Source organism: Cinclus cinclus, chromosome 10, assembly GCF_963662255.1.
Source record: "Cinclus cinclus chromosome 10, bCinCin1.1, whole genome shotgun sequence".
NCBI lineage: Eukaryota > Metazoa > Chordata > Aves > Passeriformes > Cinclidae > Cinclus > Cinclus cinclus.
Genome location: NC_085055.1, coordinates 17,164,479 through 17,187,599, shown reverse-complemented (window position 1 = coordinate 17,187,599; position 23,121 = coordinate 17,164,479). Strand labels below are relative to the sequence as shown.

General features: G+C 41.4%; 1 protein-coding gene across 2 annotated transcripts in view; it reads right to left on the bottom strand.

Moving 5' to 3' along the window:
* Nucleotides 1-9,573, bottom strand: part of CUL3 (cullin 3) — a 54,556-nt gene extending 44,983 nt beyond the window's left edge. For both annotated transcript variants that reach the window (XM_062499012.1, XM_062499013.1), the window contains exon 1: nt 9,135-9,573. In XM_062499012.1, the coding sequence (XP_062354996.1) occupies nt 9,135-9,200 (66 nt within the window). In that variant the 5' untranslated portion in view covers nt 9,201-9,573. The remainder of the gene's footprint in view (nt 1-9,134) is intronic.
* Nucleotides 9,574-23,121: the final 13,548 nt, after the last annotated feature.

Here is a 23,121-nt window from a genome sequence, read left to right as displayed (position 1 = left end):
ATTTCAGAATGTCTGATCTTTCACTTTTAGCTCTGCAAATTAACAGAAGCATTTTCAGACCTGAAGTAAGTTTTGACTCATTTTAGCAGATGTACTTTCTCCTATGGTGCAAATAACATGTGGGGGAAAAGAAGAATGCATTGTATCAAGATTGTGTAACTCAAGAAAAACCCATTCTGAATGAAACAGAGGAAGAAATATAAGGATTTGACACCAAAGATCTACTTCCTCTGTCCTACCCAAAAGAATAAAAATTGTTATCAATGTTTTTGAAGACTAACAAAAAGTTCAGAGTCCTCTTGACTCACTTCAGAGGTAGTAATCCCAAAAAACCTTCCTCAAACTAAAGCTATGGAAAAAAAATTAAAAGGCTTGTGTAACGGGAGATAATATGTTCCTGAAAGAAATACATAGCTTTGTTTCTATGCTAAACAAAGTTGGTGTCAAAAGAAAATATTTGAACCTAACTAGAACAGCAGAATATGGAACAAAGAAAACCTGGATTTCTGGGAGTGAATCATCCCCTCTCACATGTCAGTAGGATCCTAGAGGTCTATAAGGTGTGGGGAGGGACAGGTTCAGCTCAGTTGTGTGTCTGCAGCTGTCAAACAGGCTCTTGGCAAAGATGAAATGACAAGACAGTGCCAACAGTGGCACAAAATTTTATAAATTACTGGGCATGCCTTTTCCCATTTACAAACAGGGCCAAATCTTAAAATTTCATTCAAGACATTTAGCATTCTGCTGCAATAAAAGCTTCTAAGAGGCAAGGACAAGCTTTTCAAAACCTGAGGACTGTGTGACTGAGCAAACTACATAAATTACAGTCGCTTGCAAATTTCCTCAAAGCTGCTTACTTGGGATAAGGGCCCATGTTCAGGCTCTTACACTGCAGGAAAAGGAAAGTGGCTCATTCCTCTTCCACTGGAGTTACTTTCAACTTCCTAAAGACTTGAAGGCAGAAAGAGAAGTTGTTTGCTTATGTATAACCTAACAAGATTTACCAGCAAAGACTGAAGATAGTTGGAAACCTCAAATTTCAATGGGATTTAAGCCCCTGACTCTCTTCATTTCCTTTTACAAAAGTGGGAGCTCAGCATTGCAGGTGATGAGCAGCAGGCCATCCTGAGAGTACCATACCTGACAACAGGTCACTGTCAGCAGAAGCAGCACCACTATAGCCCAGACTACTCAGATCATTCATAACTCTAAACTAATAAAAATATTGTTTCTAACCTAGTCAGAACAGACTAAAACTTTGATTCAGTACAAGATCATATATTGATTTAGTTTTAAGACCATCACCCAACAAACACTACAAAACAGAAATAAAAAGTCTTAATTTAATAAGGGATTAAACTTTAGGTGTTTTTGGCAACTCTTTTGTATTGGTGACTTCTATAATATTGGTATTATAACAACCTTCAAAAATAGCAGATGCTGCATGCCTCAGTCCCAGTTAAGGAGTGTCAAAGGGAAGAGAAATGCTGTTCTGCACATCCATACGTTCTGTGGAAGGCACCGAGCCTCCTCAGGGGTATCGTATCACCAAGTGAAAAAAGTCTATTAGTTCATTAACTTTCCAGCTTTGATGACCTGAATTCAGAAAGCTTCCCTGAACCACAAATAGCCCATTCCTTGCCTACTCAACACTGAAGGCAAATCCCACAGGAATAATTTCTGGATTTTTTTCAATTAACCTACAAGTAGCACAGTATTTTACAATTGTCCAAAAATCAACACTATGTAAAGAGGAAATCTGTGAAATACACACCAGCTTATACAGACTGCAGACACTTTTCCTGTAGTCATTTCAAAACAAGTAACACAATGAATGATGAGGGGGATGAAGGAATAAAGGGAGATGGTGGGGCTGAAGGGCCTTGAGAGATTTTGGGGGCTTGATGACAACTCCTCCACCATAGTAATAGCAGCAGAACAATTAGAGAACTTGCAGAGGAATAGAAAGATAAAATTTTATGGTAAACAACACAGAGGCCAACACAGGATGATTCTTTTCTCCCCCTCAGCTTACTTCAGGTAGAAGAAGATACAATTAATAAATCTCTTACAAATTTACAGATAATCAATACCCCTGTGTCCTGACAACAACCTCTCTCTGGGAATCTTTATACCACATGGCACAAACACCATGATCAGATGCACAGATCAGCAGTGCCTGGAAGACTTAAGACTAACACTGAAATGACTGCAATAGAAAAAAATTCACAGGTATACAGAAAATTAAATTCAGGTATGGAATATAAAAAAATCCACGTCCACTCAGATGTTATTAATGCTTTAAAAACAAAACTAGTGTGGAAGTAAAATACTTATTTCAACAAAGATTCTTCACATACATCATGTAAGAAAAAGACATGCACAGCCTATGCTCAGACCACATGCAGGCTAAGAAATTAATGTTATGAATTTATTATATAAGCTTGTCCAATTTTATATCATTCACATGTATAATTTATTGCCTTAATTTATGTTTATTCTCATTAGCATTAAACAAAAGTTGGCTTTTCCACAAATGCGCCTCATTCATAATCATAAACCAATAAAGCAAGCTATCTGCTCACATTTTGCACAGTATTATACCTTATTTAAACTACAAGCAAGACAGTGTCAGCCCTCAAACACTAATTTTATACACAGCTAACTAAAGAATTGAGGCCACTCCACTGCAAACACCATCCACACATAAATGTTTATTACAGTTTTGTCCTCCTTGCAGTAGTCAGGTATTAAGTGCACTTTTTACCTTTCCTAAAATGTTAAAATCAATATGGAACTTATTTTCTTAAGCCATCTAACAGTATTTACTTATGCTGAGCTGCCAGTGCTTACACCTTCAGACAAGAAACATCAGTCATTTAAAAATTCTACTGGCTTTAACTCCAGAACTCATTTTTGACCTTCAGAAAAATAAAATAATCATGATATTAAAAGTATGCTTGGCTGTGCTGGAGTTTTCTACAACGCTACTTTCCTGCTCTGCTTCCACAAAACCTGACTCAGAATGAAAAGCATGACCTTACTTCTCAAGAGCTGCTTTTCCACTTGTACAGCTACTAGAAATCAAGATAAGATCCAGTGAGCATATGTACAAGGTCAAGAACCTATTTTAGACTGTAACACAATCACTCTGTTTTATGAATGGACTCAAACTATCTTAAGAAAAATCTGTCTCAGTCTATCACAAAATGTTTTCACCACATACAGAGACACTGACACTGCACATCAGTCGTGATAATGAAAATTTAGAAGCATCTGCACTCGGACTACCTGCACTACAGATCAAAGCCTAAGACTTCAGAATACCTGCTTGAAATTCTGCAAAATGGGGTCACTTGTGCTGTGTGTATCTGTCCAGAACACAGTAAAAGTAAAACAGAGATTTTACTATCTTTTACAGAAAAAAAAGCCTAATTTTATGTTACATACTACTATCACAATTATTCATGTAGAATATCAGAAATTCTTCATCAGTTTAGCTACTCTCATAGAGTTATTTTACCTACCACTACCAGGGAAAAACATTAATTCCTGTTTAATAATGCATTACTATACAACCCCAATGAAGGGATGGAGAAACTTAATGAGGCCACTTGAAAAAGCTCAGATTGAATTAGCCAGTATAAAAATCCTAACAGAACTCTTTAGCTTTAACCTTGTAGTCCTGTGCAAAAATCAAGCAAATTTCAAATACAGCAAGATTCATAAATGGCACTGCTCCTTCTTGAGTCATGTAGACACTGGCTCAACACCATACCAAGGCAAATGATGATTGCTCTGAACTTAAGTCAGAGTTAACTTAAGTTAACAAGGAAAACAAGAAAATTCGTAACTGAAACCCGAACATCTACAGAACTGTGGAATGCTAACAAGATCAGGTGAGGCAAATACTAAAAGATAATATGCACAGTGTGTTACAAAAAAACCCAACCAAATAAAAACCCATCTATAACTAACTACTCAGACTGGCCTGGAATTAGTGCTCTCACCTCTTAAAAATTCTAAATGTATTATTAGGACATTCAGTTTGCTCACAGCATTTCATTAAAGAAAATTATGAAAACTGGAAGGACATCATAGGATTAACTGTCCAGTAAATAGCAAGTATTTCCATGTTTTTTCTTAATTCGCACAAAAAACCCTTCCTTTGAATAAGAAACAGTATTTTAGTGTTTTTGGTCTGTTTTATTCCTAGTTTTTTAAGCCGACCAAAATTTCAGTTGTGAATGTGAACTTATGACTGTGAACGCTACATGGGTTTAGCTAAGAAGTTCTCAAATATGTGAGAATATAAAGTAATCAAGATTCACAAGCTAAGCATGTAAAACGTGGAGTTAACCAAGGTGATCTTGCAGCACTTGGTATGTTCATGTTACTTTTTTCAGAGCTGAAAAAGCCTGCAGTAGACCACCTCCCTGTTCCACTCTTGTCCCACCTTCCATGCCTCTCCACGCTCTCCCCAACACCTCATGCAGGCTCTGAGGGTTATAAGCCAAAGCAGATCCTCACATACTGCTTACATAACCTGAATGCTTCAAAATTTAACCACACTTCAGTGCTTTTTCTAGGGGCTATCTGCTCTACGATGCTCAAGATGGACCAAATTTACACCAACTTCTGGAACTGATGGATCTACACATTGTAGGTTGAAGCATTAAATTTAACAAATCTCATCTCAACTTGCATCATCAATTCCCCAAGACTCAAAACAAACCACAGAAGCAGTTGGTGCTCCCTTAAAAAAAAAAGCCTTCTGCCTACACAAAGCCTAGAACAAGTGGCTGTTAGATCACAGAGAAAGGAGTGCTGGCAATGAAAATGAGTCTTAATACTTTCTCATGGAAGAGCTGGAGTTATTTACTTCTAAGTTTATGTAACTTTATTTAAGGAAGGAGTGACATCAATCAATAAACAGTTGAAGGAGATGAAAGTTATCTTTCTGCACAAGATTGAACAAATGAGACTTTTCTTGGGCACAAGTATTCCAAATGAAACCAGTCAGAAGCTTACAGGTACTTTTAAAAAGACTTGTTCTATTGCAAGAGCAGGTGTAGAATCTCTCTGAATGCTGTGCAGAATTCATAATGTAACACTGATCCACCAAAATAGTTCCAAGAACTGGCATAGCACTACTTTGTAGCACTGCTCTAGAGAAGAAAGACAACTCAGCAGGAAAGGAAAATCACTGAAAGCATTCAAAAAAACCCCTCCAACTGTAACGATCAAACCCAACAACCTACACTGGGTCATGCTGGCTTTCAGAAAGATCCATCCAACCAATTTTATGGTGACACCTGCACTGAGAGAAGAATGAGCTCTTGCAAAAAAGTTCATTCAAAACAGCTTAATGTTGCATGTTTAAATTTTGAAAATTAATTCCCCAAACGTTTTTCTGAATTCCCACATTCTGATTATTTCTATAAGAAATGTGCATTTTTTTTTTTTACTATGTACAGCTTTTCCATCAAAACACACTTAGAGCTACAGTTTTCCACTAGCTAACCAGTCACAACAAAACAGCTCATATACACTTGCAGGAAACATAATTTATGCATTCTAGATCTTCCTTACAGAAATCACATCTCTCCAAAAGTTTTAAGTGCAAATCTACCATTTTTGGCACATCTTTTCACAGTTAATTAAATCGTCTTAAAATCAGATTTGTTGCAAATTTGAGAGCTTTCAAAGTATTCCTGTAGCCAGCAGTAATGGGCTCACTGAGAGTTAAGGACTGAGAGCCAATTTGAGACCCTGAGAGCACCTTTAAAACTGGAAGAAAACAACCCCCAACACTTCTTCAAAACAGGTGCAATTCACGTGCTGTACTTGTATCAAACCTGCATTTCCATATAATGCACGTGTTATCAGTAGACCACGTACATCATGGACCATTATGAGACATTTCGGAAATTCTGTTATTTTTAGCATCCATATTCATATCTGTGTATATGAATTTGAAACAACAAAGTTTGAAGACTGCTTAAGAAAAAGGAACCTCCTGTCTCTCAAAAGCCCTCTTCTACTGCTCCATCTCTGGCTTTAACATCACCCCGAATGCTCTCTGGATAGACCTTATATAAATATGGAACAGCTATATTTTATGGATGTGTTAAAAGTACCAGAAGTGGATACTGAAAGTAGCACACTGGAAGTCTTCTGTGGTGATACACAAGGATAACTGCACAAGCTTAACCTCATGAGTTTGCTTTCCTGAATATACAACAAACTCTCTTAGAAATTTATTTCTGTTATTCTTCCCAGGTTTGAAATATGCCCAGATCTGAAGTCTCAAGAGAAGACATCCTCATCTGATGCAAACATCATCACCATCTTTAAGTCACAATGGACAAGAGAAGGCAAATTTCTTTTTTGGTAAGATAGTTTGTAAATTCTGAAAAGAAACACAGGTTAAACATACAGAAAACTGTTTTTCTTGGTTACTTTTGATTACTGTACAACTCACTTCAACAAACCGTGTACCCCATGCCACTGCACTTGAGGTAGAAAAAAGCACATCACAGCACACACCAGGAACTAGCAAATCTTAATGGATACTTGGGATGACAGAGAAACTGGCACCAAGTAGAAGGAAGAAAATTTAAAAATCTAGAATGAAACTAATTCCTAAGATCTTCAGGTAGAAGACTGGTGCTTTTCCAATGTTTTGATCTACTTTGACTAAATTTTTCTTAAGTTAGAAAATTTGCCCATGTTCAGCAAATTACTATTTTTCCTTTCCTTTAGCTATTATAAAACATATTAACAGAAGTAGGAAATACGTTATAAAAATGTAAAATATTAAAAAACCAGAAACTACACAGAGGAAGTTATGGTAATATTGCTATGCTCAGAACACCACCATTCCAATTTGGCTATTTCTAGCCTAATGTAATGGTAAAGAGCTACCTCCATACAAGAAACAAACTAATCTAAACCAGGAAGACCTCCTGAGGAAAGATGATCAATAAGAAGATGAATTGAAGCAGCCTACAAAACCACCTCTGGAAGCACTCTTAATTGAGAGCTGAAGAGCAGAATCACCACATTTGGGACAAAAGAGCGAGGATCCATAGCTGCTGCATGAGTACTACATTTTCTAAACATAGACTCTACCCCCCACAAAAACGTACCTCATTGACACAAATAATCCTACTGCAGTCACTAGCACAAAGTAATTTCCTGGACCAAGCTTTACAACCACTTAAGCCAACACAAAATGCGTGTTAAGATGTTAAGATTTTCACATCAACTACAGTTGCTCACTTCTGCAGTTAAGAAGGGGAAACCCCCCCAAGCCTCTTAACAAAGTGCATGCCTCTTTTCTATAAACACTTTATCAACTGGATTGTCAACAAAATGTCTTAGGTAAAAAAAAAATATATGAGGGGACACCTGGAAAGTGGCTATCAAGAGATGTCCCCAAACAGTTGCAGGCCTTAATGACTTGTGACATATTATTTTAGAGAGAAGACACTTTGTTTTTCACACTTTAACCTAGATATTCTTTAAGCAACTGAAAAGAAAGACCATGCTAGTAAAAACGGTTTTAAAAAACTTGACAATGTTAAACTTTATGTAAGAACGGGGCTCCAGCAGAGCATGTCTCACCCCTGCAGAAGAGATTTCAAATATAGAAGAGTTGAAAAACACAAACTTAAGTTTATCCCATTGTTAAGTCTGCCTTTGTTGTCTGACCCATAGCTACATATTCACAGTTGGAATACATGAATCTGTTTATCAAATTAAAAGACTGCTATCTTTGGTGCAGTTTGTTACAAAATACACACATTTATTTTTGTCGTGGTTTATTTTTGTACAGGTTTTCCTACTACTTGTTAGTAAAACCATGGGCCACACGGCAGCAAGTCTTCTCCTTTATTTCTATAATCCAAAACTGATGTTCTTGGAAAAGGCTTTTTAAAGAAATAAATGAAATATGGAGATGAAAAACCTATCATCAGCTAAAATTCCTAATCTCATAGCCACTTTTTGCTTTTCACTTTTACCACTAAATGCAATTAAAAGTAGAGGAAAGAGTAAAACAGTATAACTCAGATTGCTGTAAAGTTGGCTGCTGAGACTATAAAGAATCTTCCAATTTCATCAGCAAGAGTTTGGATGAAGCAAATATATTGATATATGCCTTGCCAGTGAAATGAGATAAACAGGTATGTCCAGTTTCTCTATAAAGGCACAGCACATTAGTTCTACACCACTGCCTACTGGAATCAGACACAGCATTGGAAAGTTCACACTAAACCTTAAAAGCCAACGCTAAGCCTTAAAACCCAGAGACCCAAGTAAGTATCTTTTTTTTAACAAACACGCCGCTGAACATACATACAAGCTTCCTCTTGGTCATCCTCCTGCAGACTGAACCTTTCCTACTCCTCTCGTTCCCCAACGCCATTACTCGTGCTGTAGTTGTTATTCTGTTGTAAGCTCTAATTGAACCGACTGTCAAAACACAGCAGCGTTACGGCACTTCAAATTAATAATCTGGCTCCTTCCACTCCGTAACTCAAAGTGAAGGCACGCTCACGACTCTACCGAACCTGAAGCAAGTTACCTACGTCTACATGTTTATAGTAGCACCTTCTGAACAGCTGGCATTGTGCCACCAACATTTTATGATCATACGACTCAGAGCCTCTTCTACGGAGCGGAGAAAGAAATTCAGCAAGAGGAAACTTTGCAGAAGACATAAACAAATATTCCCCCCACACACCTTCCGGGGCTAACTAATTTTGTTGATAAAAGCGCATAACCTTCGGCTCCCTCTTTGAGGCCTTTTCCTTGAAAACAAAGAAATCAGTCCCCACTGCCCCCCTCCCCACCGCCGTACGTGGATTTTCATAATTGATTTGTTTGATGAGGGAGGCGATAATCGCAGGGACCAGTTCCTCCGCCTCCCACTCGCCGTGCAGCCCCGCTTCCCTGAGGAGCGGCTTTCGCACGCTCCCCCCGCCCCGCACGGCCCTCGGCGGTGCCCGAGGCCGGCTGACAGCTCCCCCCGCCCCGCTCGCACCCGCGGCCGCCACAGCGCACAGCGCGGCCCACAGGGCGCCGGGGCCTGCGGAGGCCGCTCGGCCCGGCCCAGGCCCGGTACTCACGGGGAAGGCGCGGATCCGCATCTTGGTGTCCTTCCGGCTGCCCGTCCCCTTGCTCAGGTTCGACATCTTCGGGTCCGGCGGCGCCTCCGGCGCGGGGCGGCAGAGCCGGGGGACGCGCGGCGGGGCGGTGGACCCGGGAACAGGGCCTAGGGAGGCCGCCGGCGACCTTCGCTGAGAGTGCGGCTCCCGGGGGGCGCGGAGGCCGGGCCGACCGGGCCGGGCCGGGCGGGAGAGGCGGCGGCACGGGCCCCTCGCTCCGCTGGCGGCGCTTCCTTCAGCCTCCGCCGCGATGGCGGACAAACATCGCTCACTGCGCAGGGCCGGGCGCCCCCCCTTCCCTTCCTTCCCTTCTCTTCCTTCCCTTGCTCTCCTTCCCTTCCTTCCCTCCCCTCCCACCGCCCGGCACACTCGGATCCGGCCGCGGTGGGGCGGGGGCGGCGGGAGGGCCGGGGGCGGGGGCGGAGGGGGGCCTCGCCGCTCTCGCGAGGTTTCCGCCGCTCTCGCGAGACGTCCTGTCCCCGGCGGGCCGGCGCGGCCGCGGCGGGCGAGGAGTGGAGGGCGGGGAAGGCGCGGGGGCGGGGATGGCGCCGCTGATTGGCGGAAAGCAGCGCCGCTGATTGGCGGAGAGCAGCGCCGCGTGAGGGGGGCGGGGCCGAGGGGGGCGGGCGGCGCGTCCCGTGAGGGGCCGCGGGTGACCCGGAGAGTTTCCAGCGCCGCCGTGCCCCGGGGTCGGGGACTCACGGCGTCATCGCGGTTGGAAGAGAGCTTTAAGATCATGCAGTCCAACCGTCCGCTCAGCCCTGCCCCTGTGACTCCTAAGCCACTGAACCACATCACCTAGCGCCAGACCCAGACCCCTCTTAAACACCTCCAGGAATGGCGACTACACCACCTGCTGCACTTGTCGGGCTTTTGGCAGTTGTTTCATTAGGTTTAAAGTGCAGGTTTTGGTGCCACTACAGGGAAGCGACGGTGGGCCTCGCAGCTGCTGCAGCCCCGCGGGCAAACGGGGCACGGCCCCGGCCCGGCAGCACCTGCCCCGTGCCTGGTACCTGGTATCAGCCTGGCACTGCGTCCCTTTCCCTGTTCCCTTGCCCTTGGAAACCTCCCGGCTGCCGGTGCTGCCCCTCTGAATCGTGTCAGCGGCGGGCGGATCCCGCCGCAGAGTGCCGTGGTGCAAGGCAGGTGTGTTCACCGATGCTCTGTGGCTGCACTGTGTCAGGTGTGTTCAGCGATGCTCTGGCTGCACAGTGCCAGGTGTGTTCACCGATGCTCTGTGGCTGCACAGTGCCAGGTGTGTTCACCGATGCTCTGTGGCTGCACTGTGTCAGGTGTGTTCAGCGATGCTCTGGCTGCACAGTGCCAGGTGTGTTCAGAGATGCTCTGTGGCTGCACAGTGCCATGATGCCAGGCAGGTGTATTCACTGATGCTCTATGTCTGCATTGCAGTGCATGTTTGGGAAATGAGGGTGCCACCTGAGGCAATGCTTACACATGTGCCCGGAGTTAAATATAGGTCATTCAGCAAAGGGCAGTTGTGGTAGAATGGTTAGAAAATGTCAGATTCTGTAAGTTAATGAGGGGCTCCTCTCGAAGTTAGGCTGGTCAGGCAGAAAGAATCGAAGTCCCAGATGCCAGGGGACTGACTCAAAAGTCAGTGGGTTTTGAAGTTGAAATATGTGTCAAAACATGTCTTGCTCAAGATCCCCCAAAGGAAGGAGGTGGCATAGCCGGGAAGAGAATTTCTTTCGGGTGACTCTTGAACTGGACTCTGAATATCAGGGCATTGTATGATGCACATTTTGCATCCTGCTCCATGTACCTCCGTCATCTGTGTTTTCCTAGAGGAGCCTGTACACTGCACATGTTCATAGGACACAGAAGCAGCATTCCTTCTCTGAGCTAGTTTACCTTCTGAAACAGTGATTTCACCAGTTTTGTCTCTTGGAGATGGTTACAAACTTCCTATTGGGACTATGCATGTTCATATACGACATATTTTTTTTAATCTCCTGATCAGAATTAAGTATATACGCCTAGAGTAGGTGTTATATAAGAGCAGCACAATAAACAATGATTGCAACATGGCTATGCAACAGGAACCAGTCCTTTTCAAAATTACAGTATAGTCAAAATGCAGATCAAACAAAGATGAGATGAGAAGGGAAAGATTACCAGTTGTTAATATGAAGAATATGGCTTACATATTGTTTCAATATAATTTCAATGTCATTTCTCCTCCTAAGTACTTCCTTTGCCAAATGAGGACAACCTCTAATGTTAATATGGGTTTTTTCTTTTTCCATAACAATTAGGATAAAAGAATTTGAAAATGTTTGACCCTCATAAAAACAGTTTGCAGAACTAAAGTAAAAGTAAATTTACACTAAAACAGATTTTTCTATAAATTTAGTGCACTTTTCAAAACCCAAAACTTTCCCCATAAACCATTTTTGAAGAACTGGCATTTCTTCTTTCAAGAAAGAAGAAATAAACAACTTTTACTCTCCCCATTACTGCAGATGGCTCTGGATTAACTTCTCTAATGATAGCTTCTGTGCTTCCTGACACTTGCCTTATGTTTAGGGCAGTCCTGGACAACCAGCCTCTTTGCCTTCTCAATCTAAGTTACTCTTAATGCACATGTTTTTATCTAAAAGTGGAAGAGTGCTGACTCACCCTCAGACACAGTTCAGGCTGGCACATTATACCCAACAAAAAATGGAGTTATGCTCCTACTAAGTGATCTCAATTCTTATGTCAAATAGCTTTCTTTTACGCATGACTTTATAGTTACCACGTACTAGCACAAGTGTAATGATAGTTCTAATTTTATTACTAAAAGCTGAATTTGGAGCTTGAGCCTTCTTTTGGTGCAGATTTATGACCCAGTGTGTCATATCTGCTAAGACAGATTCCTCTATAGCTCCTCCTTTAACATCTGAGGTCTGTTCTGTGACTGTCCAAGGTAGAGACAATTACCATTTTTTAGTGCAAATTTTCTATTTCCATACATAATGTACAAAATGAGGTTTCACTGAAAGTTACCTTTTGAGCTTACACAGAGAACTAATTGAGATGTTTGTTAAGTGCTTATAATGCTAATTCCAGGTGGGTCAAAGCCAGAAGGAAGACAGGCAGCTGGAGGAGGACAAATTAGCACAGGAAGTGTGATGCACCCTGTGGTTTACCTGGGTCACCCCAGCTGTGCCCCAAACATCTCATGTCCTTCTGTGGTCCGGCCACGAGGGAGTGGTTCTTGTGCACAGGAGGGTCACCCCTGTAGGGAAGTTCACATCTGAGCATTGAGCAGCCTTAAACCCAGCTCACAGAAACCACAACAACAGGCAGAGCTATGAACACCCCTGGAATAATTTACCTTAGTGCAGAGAAGAGCTCAGCATTATCCTAAGAAGTCATTTACAGTTTGGGTTTTATTTTTTCCTGAAGTCCTATCAGTCCTCTGATTTTAGATACTGATGGTATCACTAAATGGCAGGGGACATTTCTTAGGTGCCTGCCAGTCCACACAGAATATCTCCACCTGAATAACACATCACCACCTTGCTGTTAGCACCAGAAGGATGGCCCTTTGCATTGACCTGTATGTCTTGAAGGTCGTGGCAAATCTTTAATTTTTAAATACTGGGTTTATAATCTGATTTATATCTTAACATATAATATTAATCATGTGAAAGGCATCAGAAGTTTTAGAAAGTATGTAGAGATTACATTGCAATCAATCTAAATTTACATTTTTATAATTAGGCCTTCAGGCAGAACATAGCTTGTGTTAACTTCCAGGAAAATATTCACTACATACCTGTGCAAATATGATTTTTTTTATTTCAAATGGTGACTTTCTGCTCGGTAAGGCTTAATTGTGCTTCACCAAAGTCAGGAACTGTGATTTTTTTTATTTTTTTAAGTAACCATTCTTTCCAAGGAATCATGCATGCGTATTCTCCGGTCTTCCTTACGCAGGGGTGAGAGACTGAAATACAAAAGCATAAAGAATAAAAGTATTTCTATCACAGAAGGATGCAGAATGACCACATCCTCGTCTGAAGAGCACCCAAATGCTTGACTGCAAATGTAGGGATAAGCATTTCAGGGCTTGAAGTCACTGTAAGGTAGAAAAAAAAAGTTCCTTATGTGGTGGGAAAAACAGTAAGATCCCTCCCTGTAAAGCCCAGACTCAGAACAGGACTTTCCCCACTGTCGTTCTTTTTCTTTTTTTTTCCCACTTTTTTTTTCTGTAAGTGCTTGCATCACTTTGCAGGTGATGTTTGCTTTCAGATTTGCAAAACTGATATGTGACACAGTAACCATATATAAGAAAGTTCAAGCATCCGATGAATGAAACACAGATTGTCTTTTAATTGATCATATCGAGGATTCTGCCAAAAGCAGAGTCTTATTCTAAATCACTGAAAGAACAAAAAAGCTCAGGACAACCAGATAAATGTATACTTGTAATGCCTTAATTCCTTCCTTGCAAATCACAAGCAACTGAGTAATTTGTGTGTAGGGTTCCTAGATTTCAGGAGGTACAGGGACAACAAGCTTCCCGTAGAAACAGGATCAATATTCAGAAATCTGATTTACCTATTTACCACTTCTCTTTGAAGAAATAGAACCATTTCAAGGCATAATGTTTCACATTATTTCTATCCATTTATAGACTTTTTTTTCCCTTTTGTGTATGTCCTGGATGAAGAAAAGGCTTGTTTTAATCTTCCTCAATCACTACTTCAGAGGAATTTAGGCAGAAGTATAATAAAGCTACTTGCATTTCAGGTAGATCTGTAAGTTTGGAGTTATTTTTGTTTTCCTTATTTCTTCTTTCTCTGGAATAAGATACAAAACATTTTGTTTGCTTTAACAAGGAGCACAGTTGGGCGTTATTTTTTTGTTTTGTTTGGGGTCTTTTTTGACATAGTAGGGGTGGTTGAGATGCCTGGGGGTGTAGGGCTGTGGAGTGGCAAGACAAGAAGGAAAACAAGCAGCATAAAGTCATTTGCTTGCTCACTCATGGAAACTTGTTGCTTGGAACATTTGGCTAGGATGTGTTTAAATTTAATTCCTGTTGCATTTAAATGCCACCACAAACACAGTAAATACTAAAATACTACAGTCTAAATAGTTCAACAGTTTCAAAATTAAATCAGACTAAATGACTTTCAAATATTTTTGCAAGTAGGAAGAGAAAGAGATGTTGTGGTACTGTCTCAACCCCATTTTCTCTGTTACGGACCTGACTTACAGACAAAACCCTTGCTGATGGGCAGAGCTGAAGCCAGGCTGTCCCTCGGAGCTGTGTGCATCGCGGGCTCCGGGAGCGCTGCTTGCACAAGAGCTGCCTGCGGTGCCGGCCGGCTCGCAGTGGACTGTTTACAGCAGGGTGCTGAGCACGGGCAGGAGCAGATGATGAGGTTGCTGTAATGAGCACATCATGTAGTGGCACATTTCAAAAACAGGTCTAACCAGACGATGCACATAATAACCAGAATTAATGCTGTCCGCACACCACTGGCTTCCCTTTCAGTACCTGACCCACTTCAAGATCGTTGGAATAGTACTGCAGTCCTTAACAGACTGAGTCAAGTGCCAGTTCCAGTGCAAACTCCCATCTCTGATGCAGGTCTTTGACGGTGATTTTGCACAATGTGACCGCAAAAGACACGAGCAAACCGATGGCCTGTAATTCCCCAGCTTCTCTGATGGCAGCAATCTCTTAGGACTGCGCCGTTCACAGCCTGCCTGGTCTCTGTCTAACAGGGACTGCAGCAGCACCGTGGGTGAGTGTCTGTCCTCGGTGCTGCGACCGCTGCTGCAGGGGAGGGTGTCCCATCGGGAACAGGCAGGCTCCTGGCTTACTGCCCTGTTCTTGGGCTGTGAAACCAGTGCTTCACTATCAAGTGCAGTGTGCAAACAGGCTTTCTGTAGTGACAGGGCATTTAGTTGGAGCAAATCGTTTGTGCAAGGCCCACATTATAAAAAAAATAATCGTGTTAGGGAGTTCCAACCAAGAGTGAAAGCTGCAGTGGTGCAGTCAGACAAATGGTTCAGGTGCAGACCCTATCCCATCACAACAATCTGCTCTAAAGAGGTGAACAGATGTGAATATATTGTATCAGACGATAGCCTCAAAGAGCCAGATGCTTCAAAACAACCAAGGCAACCTTTCAGGAAAAAAAAAATGCTGGTACAAACCACGGGAGAAAATATTGTGCACCAACCCAAGTAAAATTTAAAAAGCTGCACAAGTACTATCATACTACACAAGCGCCCACCAAAGGGTTAGGGGTAACTTGTTGGTGTATAAAGTAAAAAGCACCCACCTGGGAAAGAGCTTTCTGAGAGTACTGCCATTTAAATCTAGTAGAAAAAGAGAGCCTGACAAATTGGTTGTAAAACTGAAGCAAGATCAAAAACAATGCAACACCAAAGACAATTATTCCTTACAACTATTTACTCACACATGTGACAGATCTCTCATTATTCAGCCTGTCAAATGAAGCTTAGTAACCTGCTAAATATGAAGTTGGAGTCCAAATGAATGCCACATTCTTCCAGAACCTCTGGATTTATTCACTTTAGTAGTAATAGCAGCAAGAGCTCTTGGCATTTCCTGCAGATGCAGGTGTGTAAAGTAGACTTTTGGGAGCATTTAGCCACTGCTTTTTGTGGCACAGACAGGTCTGATGGAAAATGTCTGAGATAGCTGACAAATCTTCTTGTGAGATCTAATACCTTAGTACCAGTTCAGTTTCTGTGGGCCTAGAGGAAGTTACTTTGAAGCTTGAGGGAAAAACACATTTCACATTTTTCATGGTTACACTCACCAGAGATTATTTGTGGCTGTTACTGACTTTCACGCCTCAACTATTCTGACGTTTCCTGTTTGCTAAGTGACAGAGAATTGCTTGCCTTGCATACTTAAAATGCCTATACATTTGTGGCTTTTTCACATTCTCTAAACCTAGGTAAAACTCTAGGTTTCCCCACATGGGAATTTTCTTCTTCTAAAATGTAAACATTGTTCCAAAAGTTACTTCTGCATGGGAGAAGGCTTTACCCAGGTGAAGTTTGCATCCTTTCCAGGTCCTTTACACTGCCACAGCAAGCCTTGTGCTGCAAAGTGACTAATGTTCAGTCTCACCTCAGGTATTAAGTGGCCAAGCAGCTCTGCCAGTTTAAGATGTGACCAAAGTCCAGGTGTTTGTCATCACTCTGCAGCAATTGTACAGTCAGCCCAGTGCATAAAAGGCTGTATAAAAAAAAAAAAAAATCAGTGTTTAAATTCCAGAGAAAAAGTCAGGTGGGTGAATTCACATCACTCCTACCAGCACTTACTAACCTGCTGTCTTTGCACTAAAACCCATGATGAATGCCCAGATGATTTATTCTGACATCTAAGCTGTACCAGGAAGAAGGCAATTTTCAGCTTATGGCTGGGGATGGACACCTTCAAGTGCCACAAAGCCATTTCTACAATGACATGTGACTGAAGCCTTAGAAAACAGTCATTATTTTACAGACAGCTGGTAAACATCCTCTTCCAGACCTGGTTCTGCAGGCTAAAGATGCCAGGCATCTGGAATGGGCATTCCCAGAAACCAGGGCTCTCCCTGGAACGAACTGGAATTGTGCTACTGTTTTCCTGATCTGCCTGACACAAAGCGTGCTGGTTAGTCGAGGCAGCTGTTTGATCTAACCCAGCAGAACTTGCTTGAAACAGAGTAGTGAGCATTAATCGCCCTGGATACACCTTTTTGGCAGAATTTTGCTGTTGGTAACTCCTAGTTGTCATGAAAATGCAAAACTGGAGCCAGAGAGAGCAAGACTTTCAGCAGTCAAAGGGGTTTGCAAAATGGTAATGGCACATGACCATCAGGAGGCCAAGCAAAGTTGCATAGTACAACTGTCCACTTTTTTCTAGTTCTTCTTAAAAAATACAAAAGAAAAACACAACTGTCTTTCAACCCTTAAACAGCTCTCAAATAACAAGCTTGAGTTCAATGCAAGAAATTATCTTTTAACAGCTTCTCTTCCATGACAATAAATTCAGACAAGATGCTTCTTTAAACCACAAGATTATTGCTACTAGCTTTACTACACTGTCATCTGAGAGCCAACAAACATTACTTTTACCTGCATTAGACAAGCACAAAAAAATAGACAATATTCTGCAAAAAGGTTTGCAAATGATGCAGATAAGGCAGGTTATGGGAAAGGTGTGGCGGGAAGGAAGATGTATTTTCAGGAATGGGATTATGGTCCTTACAGTCTGAAAGGAGACCTAAAGCAAGTGAGAAAAAGAGCACATAGTAGATATATTAAACCTGATGTAAACATGTATGAGATCACCTTGGTATGCATCTGTGTCTTTGTGCAGTGTCCGGTGGGTTTGGCAAAGCAAAGCTCATGTGTGCTGAGCCTGGCTTTTGGAACAGTCATGACATGGATGCAAGGTAAAGAAAACACTTTGGATGCCAATGAGTTATTTGCCTGGTGTTAGAGAAGTACCTAAATAAATAATGTCCTCATGAGAGAGCAAATAAATAATGTCCTCATGAGAGAGCATGGTGTGTTGGTAGCCCAGACCCATTCCCATGAAATGGCTACAGTTTCTCAAGACATTAAAAGACAAAGTGCAGAAAAAACAATGAAGAGCTATGTCCACTTGAATAAAAATATCTGTGCAAGACCATCTTCCTAGGAGGGATGTATCAGAGGCATGGCAAAATTCTCCTAATATAAATACAATGTATCAAGAAAAGTTCATTGTTACCGATGTACTTTCCTCAAACCGCCTGTTCTGATAAAAATAAAATAAATATTTGATCAAACAGTGACACCTTTTCAAGGTGATACTCAGGTTGGCAATCACATTTCTTAGTGTCTCCCTCTGACCCAAATTCTTTCTAGGGATTTAAATCAGCTGTGGCCAGGTCTCAAGGCTTATTTGGCTCCAGCTTCATGGCTAGGGGATGTTTTATTCATGTAATTACTAAAATCACTACTTCAATTTAAAATGCTGTCAGACAGTCTGCAGATTCTGCCCATAGAGGATAAGCCAAGCAATATTCCTCAAATGAGCTGTGTTGCACATAGCACTCTTGAAAATCAATTTTTATTGCACATACCATTGATATTTCTTAATTTGAGCAAACAGCAAGTTCAATACCACTGTAAAAATATTACTCTGTAAAACACTTCTGGTTTAGCATGGAGAGAGAATACCACTAGTAATGTTAAGACAGACAATAAGAATTATTTTTGTGAGATAATTTTCTTCTCCTCTGTTTAATGGGATCCTTCCAATATCTAACTGGGAGTGGAGGAATAAAAAAAAAATTCTACATATTGCTTAACCATAATCTCCCTCACCAACTTTTCAGGTTCTTCTAACTGAGAAATTATAACAGCTAGGGATAGGCACATGCTATTATCAGAAACCTTTTGCAACTGCTAACATGGATCCAGTTATATGCGTACTTTCTATTGGTTTAAAGAGTGTAGTATAAAAACAACAAAAAGGACATGAAGACACAAAACAAAACCAATATTCTGGCATTTTCAAAATGCTACAATTTCTGTTTTTGGTCCACATTACTACAAATTTCCTCTGTTTTGCTTTAAAGGCCATTGTAAGGGATATTTCTGGTGTCTTCAGTATGCAGGACAACTCTATGTATGCAGATTTATTGGAAACCCCATCAATCCACCTGTCTTTAAAAAGGCTCTTAATTAACTTGCAAGGGTTTGCGTTCACTTTAGCTAAAGACCCTCAGAAATTCTTCTCCTCAAAGATTTCCAATTTTGTTTTATTTTTGAAGTGAAGCAAACATCTTAGCAGAACATAAATTTAACAAATGTGTGTATTAATCAAATGAATGTAGGATGAATATTAACTGCAAACCTTGTCACAAGTACCAGATTTTTCAGTAAAATAGAAGTAAATAAATTTGAGGGTGGTCCTGAGGTGTTTTAGAAGTAAGAGGAGCAACACTTGTGCTATTTTAGCCATTGTGTTGTTGAAAGGCTATCACAGTTTAGCAACTCCCAGACATCAGGCAACAGCTCAGCAAACCTAGCTTAGTTTGCAGATTTCTTAAAACCAGGAACAACAAAGAGTTTTCTTCTGCCAAATTAGACCAAGTCAGCCAAATGGAAAGGTGTGAATCCTGTCCTCTTGTGCACCCAGCATCTCTAGCCCCCTTCAGGGCCTGGCAGAGGTCGAAGCTGTCAGCTATTAGTAGCTGTAAAGAGCATGAGGCATAATGCCAGCTTTCAAATTAAACAAACAAAATTACTTTTCTTGTTGACTTTTAAAGGCATGCGTATTTCTTTCACACTTAGTGCTCAGTACATGGTCTTATTAAGTGAGTGTCTGGAAAAGTACCAAAGACTTTTATATGCTTACATTGCCAAAAGGAAGACTGCAGGATTTCTGAATGCAGGATCTAGGAAGACATCCCCCGCTCCATCTCTGGGCCAGCTGGACTATTTGGAGTTGGGAAGATTTTTTGACCAGATTGGAAAGTCCTAAGGTCATTTCAAAGCTCCATCAATCAGTTTAATGCTGGGCCAGTTGCCATAGCAGAAACATGTCTAAATAATTTTTTGATTAGTTAAAAGGGAAGGGTGATTCATTTAATTGTAAATTTTTACCCTGGGAGAGTGGCATGTGTTTGGCTTTTTATGTGTTTTCTCTTGGTTGTTTTGTTTTTTAATTTTAGATTTTTAAATTTAATGCTGCTTTCACATTTCAGAACTACCCTGACTTAAAGGATTTATCCCAATGAATGGACATCCCTTATTCAAATACAAATGTTAACCTTAATGATATATTCCAAACACGTCTTCACCATGAGTAGGAGAACACATATATAAATACATTTCAAAAAGGGGGAGAAATGACTCATTTACTGGAGTTTTGTTTAAGATATAGCTGGTACATCATATACAGGAGCAGTGGTGTTATTTAGCACACACATGTGGGTTCTAGTAAATGTAGTGCTGGGCTGTGGAAAGAGTGACATACAGTGCTTACTAACAAGAAAACATGTACTGTTGCCTATCAGAAGAGATGCTATGATATTCTAGAGTTGCTTTTTTTTCCTACAACTTCCCAGTTGTAGGGAAGCATCTGGAAGGAAGAGAGTGGCTTCAATATCTGACTGTGTGTACTTTCTGCCAAACTTCAAAAATACTCATATGATCTGAAGAGGGCTAAATAGCTAAAAAAACGTGGTGAAACAGGTGCAATTCCTTCCACAGGGAACATAAATTTTCTAGTTTTCAGAGCACAAACCATTTACACTCTGTCTCCCTCTTCATGTCCTTTTCCATTTCTTGTCTCTTTCCTAGATATTCCCCACCAAAAAAACCCTAAGCCAAAAAACCAGCTAAGCCAGCCTTCCCTACATAGAAATCTACACCACACCAGTCAGTCCTCTACATAACTCTGCCAAGCTCTTTCCACACATGTCAGCACTAGCTTATGACATTATTTTTAGGATTTTTCTTTCTGACTGAAACTCTGCACCAGCATCTAGGACTCCTCCTCCTGAGCAAGCTTCATTGTGAATCTGCTGCAGCACTGAAAGCAACCAAAGCAAGGCAGGAGGCTTGCATTCATTGCTGCAGAGGTGTTACTGGGCCAGATGTCTTGCTTTAAAAACATTTATATACATATACACACATGTATACATACACACATATGTATATTTATTCTCAGTGGGGAAGGACCTACCTACTTATTCATAGCATTATAAATACTACTGACACGTATCTTGAGGAGGCCTTCTAAACCTGAAAGTCAAACATTTAATTAAAAATTAATATGCCTTTCAGGCTTCCTTGCACGTGAGATCCATTGGAGCCCAGTTGCTGTGTGTGACAAGGCAGTGTCAGGCTGGCTGTCAGATGCACAGTGCTTGATCAGACTCACTGCTGACAGGAAATTCATCCAAGGTCTAGTTTTTGCAGACATAAGGAAAAAGGTATCTACTTTTGCTTGGCATTTTACTCACAGTGTTTTCTTCTCAGTATTACACAGTGGGTGGAATGCAGAGGACTTTGCTCTGTGTTTTAATGAAGATGTGTAGCGATGGCAGATTTTTTCATTCAATGATTTTCCAGGCCTGCAAGAATGACTTGGCTTGAAGGATTGGGTGTCCAGATTACCCAATACAATCTATTATTTTCCTGGTGTTCATTAGTCCAAGTCCTATGAATCAAGAGCTCTGTTGGGTAATCCTGCATACAATTTTGATGACATGCATGGATTCACAAGATTCTTCAGGATTACTTTATGCACCGAGTGCTTTGGTATTGGATGGCTGTTGAATAGCTCTGCCTTGTCTTCCCTTCTTTTAAAAACTGCCTAAGGAAGTATTTGCAATACACAGAAGACACAGGAATCACAGGAACAATCCTGAAGGTAGCATGGATTTTCAGACCATCATGACATAGGCATTACTTGTCAGAAGAGCCCAAAACCTGGCAGTTTCCATGACAGCAGTGACCTTGCTGCTTGTGGCAAGTCACTGTTGTGGCATCAAAATATTCCATTACTATTCCCATTTCTTTTCCCCAAAGCATGGAATCAAGGCATATAGCTGAGTATGTCAGCCTATGCTAAAAAAACAGCCTCAAAAGGTACTCTAATATTTCTTACCTAATTCAGTTCTTTTAGGCATGGAAGCAGGAAATTATATATTCTCTTTAATCCCATTAAAGAGATCAGTCTTCCATGTGAGAAAAGAAGTGTTGCCTAGAACCCCAGCAAGTTTTATACATAAAACAGCATTAGAAATTTTGGTAGCTGGATGTTGCCATAGGGCAAAATGAGGAATTAAACTGTTGGTTCATAGGCAGCAAATGGAAGTCTGGGAGCAGTGGAAGGCCACGTAATTTAGACTGTCATCCTAATGGCCAATCCTTGAAAAGACTTGTCACTACAGACTTGGGTCAGCTTTACCTGTGACATTCATTCCTGCTTTTTTGCATCCAGCTGCAGTTAAAATTCTAGTAACTAGCCTGTACATGTTACTGGACAGCAGGATTATTGTTGTTTTTCATGTATTACCCCATCAGACAAGCTGTTGGGACAGAACAGCTGTACAAGTTGGAGCTAGCCTTTTCCCAATTAACTGCTTGGTGATTCTGCTTCTCATTAGTACTTGCTTATTTCAGCTAATAAAAATGGGTCTAGAGTACAGGTCTGATGGCCAGCAGCTCTGGATTTACATGCTGGATCATCACCCCTGTGTCCCATTGCACGTTGCACTGCTCTTCTGTTTTCCCCTTGGGAAAATGTGGACATCACCATTCACCTGCATTACAAGCACCACTTATGCAAGGCTTTGAAGAGAGACACAACATATTCTGGTATCTGATGGTGACTTTATACAGTACTCATGCCCATCAAACATGGATAAAATTAACATTTTAGAGCTAATTCACAAATTAGTTTTAATCTATTTCTCCCAAACACTGTCACTGACAAAGAACTGAGGTCCTTCTGGTCCTTCAGGCTCTTCACCTGCCTGGCAGTCTTTCCTTGCAGCTCGCACATACTGTGATGGCCACACTGTGCAGCACAGATATTCCCAGTCAAGGGTCAATTTGAGCTGGTTTGTTCACACTGCAGTGCTCCAGAAACACCCTGCTTTGCCTTCCGCACAAGGCTACTCTGTCAGAGTATGAAAAGAAAGGAGAAAAGAAAGGGGAAACTAGCCAAGCAGCAAGAAAGGAGGGGAGCAAAGCCCCAGCATGGTCTGTGAGGGGCTGCAGGTGCTGCTGTGCATGCAGCAGGGAAGACAAATTGCTCCAGCAGCAATGTGATCCTGCATGCTTTGAATTGGTTCCATGCACACAAACAAACTGCAGCATGCTCACTGGCCACAGACAAATGCAGAGGCTTTGCTGAACCATGTAATTCCACACAGCCAAAGATAGCATTGCACCTCCG